Source organism: Columba livia, chromosome 7 (assembly GCF_036013475.1).
Source record: "Columba livia isolate bColLiv1 breed racing homer chromosome 7, bColLiv1.pat.W.v2, whole genome shotgun sequence".
NCBI classification, from domain to species: domain Eukaryota; kingdom Metazoa; phylum Chordata; class Aves; order Columbiformes; family Columbidae; genus Columba; species Columba livia.
Genome location: NC_088608.1, coordinates 37,183,422 through 37,196,621, shown reverse-complemented (window position 1 = coordinate 37,196,621; position 13,200 = coordinate 37,183,422). Strand labels below are relative to the sequence as shown.

At 40.1% G+C, this 13,200-nt stretch overlaps 1 protein-coding gene across 7 annotated transcripts in view; it reads right to left on the bottom strand.

Annotated features, from left to right (window-relative positions):
• The window catches only part of INO80D (INO80 complex subunit D), a 42,380-nt gene that overhangs the window by 16,928 nt on the left and 12,252 nt on the right, over positions 1–13,200 (bottom strand). For all 7 annotated transcript variants that reach the window (XM_021289732.2, XM_005504013.3, XM_021289734.2 and 4 more), the window contains 4 exons: positions 10,329–11,080; positions 7,278–7,386; positions 2,916–3,140; positions 847–956 (listed from right to left, as the gene is read on the bottom strand). In XM_021289732.2, coding sequence (XP_021145407.2) covers positions 847–956; positions 2,916–3,140; positions 7,278–7,386; positions 10,329–11,080 — 1,196 coding nt within the window. The remainder of the gene's footprint in view (positions 1–846; positions 957–2,915; positions 3,141–7,277; positions 7,387–10,328; positions 11,081–13,200) is intronic.

The window sequence follows — 13,200 nt, the reverse complement described above, 5'->3', positions numbered from 1 at the left end:
GCAAACTTGGACAGATGGGTCAGAACCAAGACCCTGCTCATTTCCATTGAGGAGAAAAGTACAGATGGAAAAAACGGGTACTAGTGCAAAAAATCACTAATCTTGACTCCTCTGCTCTACACACACCAACGAGCACGACCACTTGAACTTTAAAATAATTTTTAAAAAGGAGTCACTCCAACAAAAGCACCAACAATTCTTCAGCTAAAAACTAAAATACAAAGTCTGCAGAAGTCTTAAGTATTCCAGGTCAGGAGTCTGCCTGTTTATAGTCTTGAGAAACAAACCTCACACTGAATGTGCTCCCTCCTTTCATTGACTCTTAACATCCTTTTCAGGCTTTGCTTAAAATCCTGGGAACTCTTCCTCATCTAGAATTTGAATGCTGTGACTCCTCCTGTTCTGCTTCTTTTAAACAATGCAAAGTATCAGATTTTACCTTTCTAGTCAGTGTAAACCATCCTTTAATACTTGTGTAGAAACTTATTCCCACAAACCCTTCACAGGTAGTTAGTCTATCGAAATCTTCCAAGAACTATATGAAAGTCATAAGGCTGAAAGCCACAGGGTTTGTACCAAGTCATCCATGAAAGGTGATGATTTTTGTAATGCTTCCTGCATCCACTAAATACAGCTTACAAGGTAAATGATGTGACTATAATAGATACCAGTGGCAAACTACTTACCTTCACTGCCTAAGTACTTGATGATATGCTAACAAATCGGTATTTCTTTGTGAAAACGTATTTGTCTATGCATAAACCTATCAAACAAGCAAAGAGAAAACCCTAAAACAGAACAGCTTCCATGCTTAAGTGCGATTCACAGACAGGGTTAAGAGGATACGCTGAAAACAATGCCTGGTGAATGGAAGGGCCTTGTTAGTGCACTGTTCTCCCTTCGAAGTCCCACTACAGGTTGTTGGTTCTGCATCTCTCTGCCTCACTTGGCTTGTGCTGAAAAAAAAAGCATAAAAGAGTTTAGGGACAAAAAAACCTCAGTCTCAGGTGGTTACTTAGCACAACTCTTGCACTGAAGGTGGCACAGTAGGATGAAAAATCGTAATACACACACACACACACACACATGTGACATGGTCCAGATGGGTGCACTCTACACAGGATACAGAATAGATGACAATGGCAGGTGAAGGTGTGGCCACGGTTACAGGATTATTGTTTATTTCACAGGGCCTTCATTGTAATGATAGGTGCTGTGTGCTACTACCATGTTACACCACCTTGCAACAGAGCCAAGGGCAGCAGTAGGTGAGTGTCAACGCAAGTGACCCTTAAAATGAGGTCAGTTTTTAGACTACTATGTACTGGGTATGCCTCCATGGCCAGTCAAGTGCACTTCCAAGCCTGCTCATAAATCCAAACATGCCGAGCATCCCCAGAGCTTACATGCAAGCATGTGCTCAGACCAACTTAGACTGAGCTCTGGAGTGGCAGAGACTGAGCGTGCTCAACATGGGTAAAAGCTCCTCTCCATCAACGTCCTACAGCCCAATTCACCAGCAGGTGCCCAGGGCAGACAGCGGTGTGGATGAGTACTGCAAGCGTTACACAGCTCGCTTGGTGTTCGCCTGCTCTCCAGGCATTTGTCACCTTAATGTAGACAAAGCTGGCGATTCCAGGGCTGAATTTCACCTCTGTACACGTTGTTTTGTAGGTTGACAAAAAGCTGTCTGTAGCCTGACTGTTTTCCTTCAGCCATTTCTGTCATCGACTGCACTTTGACTGAGCAAAGTTTTAGTTAGCAATATTACTCCTGTGAAAAGTTTCGTAACCGAAAAGACTCTGTGGTTACTTAAATCAAGCAAAGCAGTGATGGCAGGCACACCTGGCTTTGCCAGTCAACCCAAAATGATATAATCAGTTTTGTGTAATAAAAGGTAAAAACAATGGGGAAAAAAAACACAAAACAGCAAGAGCTTGTCATTTCTGGAAAGATTTTGCTGTAGTTTAAGTTTGGAGACATTTACACAACATCGTAAACTAGTAATGTACCTCTACATTACACCTCTGAGCAGCTCTTTAGCATCACATTCTGTGGTTCTGTGATCACTCTGCCCTCCCAACAACAAAACTTTCAAATGTTATGAACCACAGCCCACTGTCCAGGAATAAAATCATCCCATAACCGTAATATACTCTCAGTACCCTCTCGGGCCTGCCTCTCATGTCAACCCCCCCTAATCCCCACAGTCACACATCCTGTAAAACAAAACCACAACAGGTAAAGGATGCTGCTGGCACCCCAGATGTAATGCCAGGGTTCAGACTTACTCCATTTCTGCCCAAATATGAATCAACCAGCTCTCAGTATGCTGAGAGCTGGAGGGATGTTGACATTAGCTACAAAGAATTCCCACAGAAGGTAACCTTCAGAGTTGTCAGAAGATATTTATTTCGTTGCCAAGTTTCATTTCATGTTAGATTGAGTTAAATCTAACAAAAAGTGTGAGCTTCAGTTTGATTTGCTGGGAAAAGAACTAAGAGGAGGTCCAGACTTTTCAAAAAAAGCTGTCTGAAAATTGAAATCTGAATCGAAGCAGTGAAGCGCAGACCAGACTGCACACCTTGTAAAGAACCGGGCTTTGTGAAGTACAAAACGTTTGAAGGCAGCCAAAATAGATAGGTTAATCAGTTAGGATAAATTTTAGGAGGCCGCTAACTTATTTTGTGACATTTAAGAAATCAGGCCCAGATACGGCCAAACAAACAATCCATGTTTTAAAATAAGCTGCGGAAAGCTTGTCTTCACGGAAAACACTGTTCGTTTTACTCCACTGACAGGGATTTATATGTCACAGCTTTTCTGCCTTGTGCACGCCTACCAGAGCCCAGCCTTTCGGCGGCTGGATGCTCTGCCCACCTCACCCTGCCCAGACCCCAAGTCTCCGGTCTAACCTGGTCCGAGCACACGTAGCTCTTCGCAGTTCTTGGATGAGTTGCCCAGCGCGCTCCGGCTCTCTGCTGGCCGCCTGCAGCAAGGCTTTCCGGAGCGTGTGCCGGCATTTCTTCTGACGAGATTCTGCCCGCTCCAGGCGGCAGAGGTGCTTGTATTTCTGCTGAAAGTAAGTGCAAAGTCTGGTCACCCTGGAACTCCTGTCATCTGCGTTGTCATCGTCGGACCTGAAGGAGGGGAAATAAAAAACAAATGGGCTTTACGTTTTCATTTATTTCTTTTTTTCGCAAGGAAACCAATTTGTTATTTTAATAGAATTATGAAGTTGGCATCCACCTTCTAGCCCCACAAACATCCAAAGGCTGAAATCGGGTAGGGATGCTTAAGAAATGGTAAAAGCACCATACCCTTTGAATTCTAAAGGTACTTACCCTTCTTAGTATGTCATTATTAGAGATTACATCAATTTATCATCAAGTCTGACACATTTAAATGTCTGGAGCCTGCTGTTCAAAAAAAATCTATACCGTTAACCTTTATTTACTGTAAATGTCTCAGCAAATGAGACAAACTCTTAAATCAAAGTGCAATTAATGGAGAGGACCAGGGTGGGGAACTGTGTAGTGGAAATTTATTGCAGAAAGGTCACGCTGGAGAAGACGGTCAAATTCTAACAAGTACCAAACCGCTGACCTTTCCCAATTCCTCTTACTTTGCCAGGTGGTGTTTTCCTTCCTAAACCAAAATACACATAGAGCCAGCAGCTGATACTTCTTTCCCCTGGCTGCCAAGTTAAAGTTGAGTTACAGTACAACCATGGAGAAGAAATTAATATTTAACTCCAAAGATATCAAGGGGAAAAAAACCCAATCAGACCAGGGCTAAGCAATGACCAGATGAAGGAGCGATCCAATTCCTTGTTTGCTTAAGAAAGTCTTTTCCTATTTATCTTGGCTTTTGGAATGTCTGGGCACATGTCGACAAGACCATCAAACCATGTCAACACATTCAGTGAAATGAAGTGAAAATTATGAAACATATTAAAATCATCACTGGGACATAAAGCTGACCACAAGTAGCTGATGACACAAGAAATGCAAAATACCGGCCATGACATTTACTAAATAAAGTACGATCCTGAAATGCAGGCAGAATAGCTGTCCTGAAAGGCAATATGACTAAAAACCACTTTCCGTGCCGGAAAACCTTGTTCCATTCACACACAGGCTAAATTTAAGAGGCTGCATCCACCTCCACTAAGGCTGCCCACAGAAACTCCACAGAAACAAATGCTGCCTTGACACAAATGCACATTTTTATCAAGTTTTATGTAAAGTCAACCATACCACGCATTTTGTTTGTTAAAACAGAATATTTTCTAGAAGCATAAATTACAAGCAATTAATCTCTGCAATTAAATGCTTATCAGCAAAAACAACCTGCTAAAAATGCTTATCATATGTAACGTTTAAAATATTTTCACACTGAATATGAAAATAAAATACACTTTTAAAATCTCTTAGGAAAGAACGCTTAGAATAATTTGTGTGCTACCTGAATTTTCCTTTTTCCAATGTATTAATAGAAAACAGGAATACGTGGATGGGATCAGTTAGATACAGGCAGGTCTAAGGCCTTAGATATTTCATTACTACTGTGGGGCAAAATTTTTGAACAACATTGCAGACATACCGATCTAATTGTAAATATGGTTACTAATGAACTTTAAGAAAAGACAGGGATATTTCTAAGGGGAAAAAAAGTGTTTATTTTGGATGGAGTGGTTTTCTAATGTAAATGTTCCTGTACTTGAGACTCCACTTGTCTCCCATTGAACCAGACAGAAAAAAGCCACCCTGTGTTAAAATACTTCGAACTAAACTTTATGAGATCATTTTTACAAAGTAGATGAAGACATATACACAGGAGGCAGAAAGAAATCATGCCTGCACTGGATAAGGGCTTATTTTGAGGCAAACAGTGTCCAAAAGCTTTTTCAGGGTTTTGTTTCCAGGCCAATAAGATTAACCAAAGCAAATTTATATGTTCAAAGAAACCTAAAAATATCACAATAAAACCACCTTTTTTTTTTTGTTTTGCTAGGCAATACTGAAACTGAAAGGTACTTTTATTGTTGTCCCTTTGTAAACAAGTTTACTAATTTTTATTTTGTTTATTCTCTCAAGCTGCGTATTTAACTTCTGAAGTTTGACTCGAAGCGTGGCATTTCATTTTTTAAAAGTGTATGCAAACCGTTTGATAGTTCAAATGCTGCTTCCCAACCTTTCCCTTCATGATCGTGGTGTGTAAATATGCTGAGTGCTCACGAAGGAAACAAAGGCAGCAGGAAAGGAAGAGCAAAAGGGTTGTGTGAGCATCCAGGACGTGCTCCCTACCCTGAGACACACCAGCAAACTCAGACAAAAATGAATAGAGAAAAAAAGAGCTTTAATTTTACCATGAAAAACAGTCAGTAAATTCCCATTGGTTTAGGTATGTTATTTCAGAAACTAAAGGTTTTAGGAAACAATCCCCATTGGTTTTCTGGTAAAATTAGCCGCCAAAATTCAGAGCCGTAACAAGTGGTTGGCTACGTCAGGAGCCACCAGTCTGCACGGCCACATCGGATATTTTAACAAATCAAATCACCCAAGAAATAGTCTGAACTAATCCATCTTCAGCAATGGGCAAACCACACTGCACAAGTGTCAAAGTGAAACATTTCAGGTAATAAAAACATCTCCAGAAGCTCACAGAATACAAATTAAAGCTTTAGAAGGTTGACATTAAGTGGGTGTATCAATGTTTATCCCTAAACAAAATGAGGAAAGTTGCTGAAGAGCTAACACTGGGGAGGCTGATGGAAGTACAAAAGCAGCCAGTACCATAAAAAACATGTATCCATCATGATTAGTTAAGACAGCGTTTAACTGACGTGCACGGAATGCTAGAATAGAACAGAAAATGTCAAGACAAAGTATTATTTTCTCTCAGTATGTGAAAAGAGTAGGAAGAATCCAAAGGAAGTTAAGACAAATATAAGACAAAACACACAGAGATGACCTTTATAAGTTGACAAAAAATAAGGACCTATGGAAGAACCAGATCAAATGTCAAAGAGAGAAGAATGTAAGGGAAGCTATTTAATAGATATATCTGCTTTGAAAATTATGTATGATTTAGAAGTCTGAAAGCCTGTTCGTGTTTTCCCAAAACAGCTTATTTAAAAGTTGTCTTTTAAGTTAAAAGTGTTTGTGAAAACTGATTCCCTCTCTGACTGCTGATACCCTAAAAACCAATGGTCATTCGTAACAGAAAAAAGCATTTGTTTTAAAAAAAGAAAGAAAGTCTACACACTCTACTATGCTTTGATTCACTGAAGGCTTCCAGTATTTAGTATCCTGGTGTCTGTCCTGATGACAAATAGAGCTTTGGTGTTCACCTTGTGGACAATCTCTAGGGATGGTAACAAGTTCCGGTAAGTTTTAGAATTTCCATGTAACAACAAAATGATGTTTCCTTAACATCATTACTCTAACTGTGATATTGAAAAATTAAACAAATGGGAGAGAGTTGCGGCATGAAAAAGTCCAGTCACATAGAGAACCACGTTATAGAAACTATGTACATTTAAACTCCGTTGAGACCCCAGTTTCCTTTTGTTATCAACATGCCTCAGTTTTGTTACAATACTATGCTTGGGATGCTTTACCTTTGCGCTTATAAATAAATGTACATTTATAGATGATCCTGCTATAGCAGTTCATGGAGAACACCATAAGCCTTCCTGCACCAGCCCCTAATACCTGCTCTGCTTATCTCTTGAATCCCGTCACTTCCTTTCAATGCTCCCAACTACGTGACAGAGGTTTATCCAACACTCAATTATGAAAAGAAATGCCATGCCCTCAAAACACAACAAAAAACCCCACACATTAAAACATCCTGCACATTTACCATTAAATAAGTTTCCTAACAATGTTATTCACAAATAGTAGGAAAGACAAGAAACCAACAGCAACTCCCTTCTTTTGGTTCTAACTCAAGAAATGCCTCTATTCAGCAAGGCACACAAATTCATGAATAAATCCCACTAAACTCAATTAAATTTAGGCAAATAAGCTTAAATTCTTTGCGATGCATCCTTCTGATCGCAGACTGCACAAAGATCTCTAAGTGTGGTGGAAACTGGGACAGAAGACAAGCTGGTTCATCGATCTTCCAAACAAATGAGCTCAAGCAATCCTTTGTTTCAGCAAAGCAAAGCAAATGCTTCGGTTCCACCGACTCCACTTGAAGTGAAGCTCACATTTACATGATTTATTCCACTGAGGCCAGCATAAATAATAAAGGATCATACTCACTCATGTCTCTCATAGCCGAGGGTTTCTCGGATAGACCACGCAACCTGGTAAGGGGAGGTTTGCTCTGAATCATCCCACTCTTCTCCACTGTCTTCAGACCAGTCCAGCCCTAAGGGAATTGAAAACATGAAAGCTGGGTGAAAAATTTATCTATGTCATATAAGTCTCTGAACAACCTATGGCACAAAAGAGTAGTGTGTAGAAGAGTCACAAGCATAATTATGTTTGATCAAAACACATAATATTCTCAATTACGCAGGAAAATTTACAGCGACAGCTCCGTTACAGCGTGCAAATAGCACGCACTGATTTTTTGTCAAATTTGAGTTTTCCTTTTAAAATCCTTACTGGCTTCTTTATCCATAAGCAGTGGAAGAAAAATCATCAGCTTTCTTAGCCAAATTAAAACATCACAAGTCTTCACAGCAAGCACATGGAATCTTTAGAGATAAGGTAAGAGAGCAGTCCCTGCCATGAAGAACTCACTGCCTGGCAATTTTTAATACTACGTGATCTAAATAGGCCACTTCCATGTCTGTTTATATTCTGACCCCTGCTCTGTGGCAAAACACAGGCAGAAGAGGAAAACTATACGTGATGATACAGTAGGATCAACTTATTCTATGCCCTGGCAGCCTCAGTTAGTCAAGATAAACACAATCATTGAACAGGACAGCCAGAAACAGAGTCCAGTAAGTTCTCAGGTGAAACATTTTATCTGGAGCTTGATCTTTTGCAGTTTTTTCTACATCCAGTGGAATTCTTGACCATTCCTTGCAGCAGGTGGGACAAAACCCCGTCACCGCACTTACAAGCCAGTATTATTACTTTTTCACTTGCTTGTGCGCTCCTCGAAAACGAAGCAGCAGTTGGGACGGCGTTAAGGAGAACTTTATTTTTGCTAAAAATAAACTATACTATATCTGAGATGATTCTGAAGTCAGATGCTTCAAATTTGGGAAATGCATCAGTACTTGGGTATCTACTTTGAGAGACAAACACACATGCTTGGAATACAATCTTTAGGAGTGCCTTCGGCATTTAGAAGCAACACTAACACAAACCAGAAATCTCAGAAACCCTCTTTCTCAGGAACTTCAGCATCCTGAAAACTCTATTCTTGCTCCTATTTTTCAGACGGGCATTTGAACTAAATTAAGATGTTTTAAGACATTTGATAAAATGCCAGAATGATACTTTCAATTTATTTCGTTTTTTACTCTTGCCGCTTCCATAAAGGAACCAAAAAAACCCTTAATTATTGGATTAAGATGTCCACAATGGATACTGTGTAACAAATTATCTACTCAGAGTTTTAAAATAAAATCAGAGGTTGGATTGTTTTGCTTCTAATGGGCACTGCAGAAATGGTGGAACAAAATCTAATCCAGATTCAGCTATACTCACACTGCAGTTACATTAATATCCAATTACATGGCCCTGATGCGGGTACACATAAAACTGGCTGCATCTTTTGAAAGATTCTGTGCAGTCATTTCTAGTGCTACTCCAACATAAAACAGAAATCCTGAAGTTCTCTGAACTGGCATAACTACTCTTTAATATTAAAGGCATAGTATGAATAACAAATAGATTTTCCACTCACATGATTAATACGTGAATTCCATTACTTTGCCAAATATAAAATGTCCTAATTGCATACACATAGTTATGCATTTGCATAACAGGACATTTATAGGTCTATTTTTTTCTTTTACTATGCTTCTTTTTTATGAAAATGTATTCTCTTCACCCCTTGAGAATGTCAAACATTAAACACAAAGTGATTTTTCTACAGTCTTTCAAAACACAGGTCACTTTCTAAGCTATTTGGGTCTATGACACTCGCAAGTACCTCTGGAGTTGCCATTCCTCAAAAGACCTGCATTATATATAGGACCATCAAAGTGCTTTTTTGAAGATCAATGTCCTTTGGAGACATCCTATGGGATGCTAATTATTAATATCTTGTGAACAAACAGTCAAGCTATCCCATGAGTGCCAAAGGGCAGATCTTAATAGCAAATTTTAGAAGGTTAATTGAAATTGCAAAAATTACAGATGTTTGCAATTAAGATATTATATGAAGAACGTCAAGATTTATTTGAAGGGGTTATTTTCTTAAGATCGTAAATGGCATTCCTACTCTAGTAGCACACATTGACTCCTGTTTCCCTTCTTCCTGTCAGTATTTTACTTGTTAGAAAAGTATGATCTAAAACTAAGCAGAAAAGTAAGGTAACTTCGGAGGGTGAAGGAGATCACAAGGACAGCTCAGTGCACCTAGGTCTGTACTTACAATCAGACAAACAAGCCACAAGCTCAGCTAAAGCTTCATAGAGCAGTACTGCTGTAGCAGCAAGCTGCTTGTACTTACCCACATTTTTGCAAGCGGCAGTTGATTATAATGGTTTCTAGATAATAAGGAAGGAAGAGACTTTCTGCACTGGTACGTGGACAAGTCTCCACGACTCCAGTTACCTTCTGTAGCGGTGCTGCCATCCTGCAGCAGCCCGTTGCTTTTGTTCACCCACATTCTGGGCACAAATAGGCCCAGTCAAGAAAAACTCTTGTGCTCCCATTTTCCCAGTCAAGTCAACTGGAAGCTTGGATCTGCAGAGAATGATGGGCTGCATCTCCAAGCTTCTACCTGCACTCATTTTGTAACGTGCACTTGTCATATATTTAACACTGAATCTAACCTTGTCTTCTCCTGTAGGTAACAGCTGGCACCGCCTGTACTACTCAAGTTGCAAACCTGTAGGATGTCTGTATCATCCAAGCAATGCTTTCTACACCTCAGTTTGATTTCTTAGATGGTTAACAGGACATTAACAAGAATAAACAACCAAAATGCCATAAACCATATGCGATGGGTCCAGACATTCCCTTCAGAGGGAACAGGGCTAAAGAAAACACCAAGAGATTACCCAGTCCAGGGTTATTTTGTAAGGACCACAGCTAGCAGGGCAGGGCTAGGGAGACATTCCCCTTTTGTCTTTTGGCTTCAGGTTAAAAGATAAGCAGGCAACACATCAACCATCTACCCACCTAAATGCGGAAACAGGTCAGCGTCCAGCTGCTGTTTTCGAGTGCACAGTTTCACCAGTCTCTGTAGCCGGCTCACGCAGGACGCGTGCGGAGAGAAGGCTGTGGCTTTCATGAGGACCCGATCAGTCCTTGGAGGGTCCGCAACAGGAGCCCTAGCGGGTGGTAGGAGAGGCAGAGGTCTCTTGTTAGACAACTGCCGGGCTTGTGCTATAGTGTGTGTGGTGGGTGCCACTCCCTGCATTGGTAGGCTGGTGTTCGGAGGTTGAGGTGACTTGCAGACTACACCCTGCGGTAGCCCCGTCGGCTTTAACGAAGCTGATGAAGGTGGCAGATGGGAGTGCTGCTGCTGCAGAGGCTGCTGCTGCTGCAAAGGTGCAGGAAGGGGGCTAAAGTGCTCTTGGCGAACTTTTAAAATCTCTGTCTCTCTCTGGCGCTGCCGGTTTTGAGCCAACTTGCTCTGCAACTTTTTCCTCACTGTTGCCCCTTTCTTCAGGTCATCATCCTCCTCGTTGAAAGCAAAGGGGTCTTCTAATTCTGCCTCCAGGTAGTGGAGAGGAAGCCGAGCCCCTGGAGGGGACAGGGACATCCCGTCCAGTCCATTGGGCATCTTCAAGGCCAGGGGGGGCACTGTCAGACTGAAGGCCATAGCATCCATCTGATGCCTGACCTTTACCTCCTCTATGGGATCATTCTTTTTCTTCCTCTCCTTTTTCGGTATAAAGCCAAGTACTTGCAGGTGGCTGTTGCAGTACCTTTGGAAAGTAAAAGGAGACAGTTATTAACTTAGCTCTTGTAAGAAAAATCTGAAGAAAACAGACATCACTAAAGGGAAACCCACAGGCACACCCATCTCGTGAATTTAGATCAAAACACAACAGGTTTTATAAGAAGTATACACAACAGATAACTGCGGTGTTCCCAACCTGTAACAGAAAACAAAAACTTATACAAGTGACAATTTGCAGTCTCAAAAGTCTTCACTCGTTATTCATAAGAGATTCCCTTACAACCATTCAAAATATTTACTCCAATAGACTGTCTGATACACAAAACTGTAACAACTCAAGCCATTAACTCTGCTCATTTCAAAGGCTCCTAGGAAAAAGTACATTGAAAGCTGCTTCCTTTCATTTGGCTGTTCTTTCATTGAAAATAGTTAATAATGCGTGTGCTGATTAAAATGTTATTACGAATTCCACTGTAGTGGGGAGCAGCTTCTTATATGGACACTCTCACTAGAGACACCTGCTGAGATGGGTCACTGTTTGCACTTAATGAACAAGTAGCATAAATATTTAAGTTCTCTTTTAGTAGTTTAACATAATGAATTTTGTAGCCAGAGGATTAGCTGTGTGTTTTTCAAACAAAAATCTAGTTTAAAAGAAACTCTCTGCTGATAGAAAATGTTACCATAATGCCAGGAATCATACATACAATCCACAAACACGGATTTTAAGCTCTTCTAATATAAAACAGCTTTGAAAGTCATGTTGTTCAAAAAGTGTGGCGGGAAAGTCTTTGAAAGTTGCTCATTAAAAATAAGAGTTACAAATCATAGCCACAGATAACATACTAAGAAGTAAACAATTTTTGTCTGATTAAAACAAGCAGGTGATAGAAATGTAGGAACCAATATCTGATCCTTTGCCTGCTTCACACAGACAGGACCTCCTGCCCCTGCAAAATGCCACCAGCAACCAGACTTCTGCCCTTTCAGCATCCCGTCTATAACCTGCAGCTTATAGATGAAAACAAAGGTGAGGAAAACGTGGTGTCTACATTGGGGTGTTAATGAACAAGCTAAGGACATAACCATGATGTATTAATGGACATGAATAAGGACAAGATATGGAAATACACCATGAAGGTACGAACAGTATGAATCTCAGAAAAGTAAGCTTTGTTCAACAAATAGGTTAAAATGAAACTATTCCTGGTCTTCATGGAGCAAAAATAACAGAAAATCCCAAACTAAACCCCCACAAAAGGTTTAACACTTCAGTTTAAGTGATTTTCAACTTGCTGTTCCACCCCTGAAGAAGCAATGTGTGAACTGCTTCTACAGTGGCCATAAAAGGTAAAAAAGAAAAAGCAAATTCATATGTGTTCCTTAACAATTTCCATACATGTAGTTTCTCAAGGGATCCATATCCATAAGGATTCACAAATCAGAAAAGGCTGAAAAGTACTGCTACTTATTATTGTCTAAATAATTTGTTTGTTACATTAAGTTGTAAGTAATAAACAAATCTAAATGAGGCAAGCTGGAAGCCTGCAACGTGTGGAGTCCTTATTACAATACACTGTGATACTGTATATTCATCCTGAGAGATGCACTTCTAAAAATGAAATTATATAATGAGGGCTCCATAATGAGGGTTCAATAAAGCTTCCCTTAAAGTCAACAGCACTGTTCTTATAATTAAAATTAAGCACTTTTAAAATACTTTGTTTGAACAAGACTGAGGAGATCAGTTAGAACAGCACTTTTAGTGTGACAGAAGAAAAAACAATAAACAGACAAGACAAATTCAATGGATTTTTTCCCCCCCCCTCTTATTCCAATAAAAAGAGGGGTTTGCTCAATGTGAATGCTGCCTTTACATTGTTCAGAACTTAAATATTGCCACCTTGTGCTTGTGCAGGAGTGAGGATGTAAAACTGGCCAGGCTGTTTTCTTTATGAAAACCAAAGAAAAAGCAAAACATAGAAAATGTGAATAAATCCATTAGAAGGCAATTAGCTTGCTTACAACTGATCATACTGCCTCACAGAAAGCCAACAATAGAGGTGATGTCTGCGTTAAGATAGACACAAACCCACAGAACTTTTAGTTTTAGTTGGTCCTGACCCAAACTGGCTCCAACTTTAT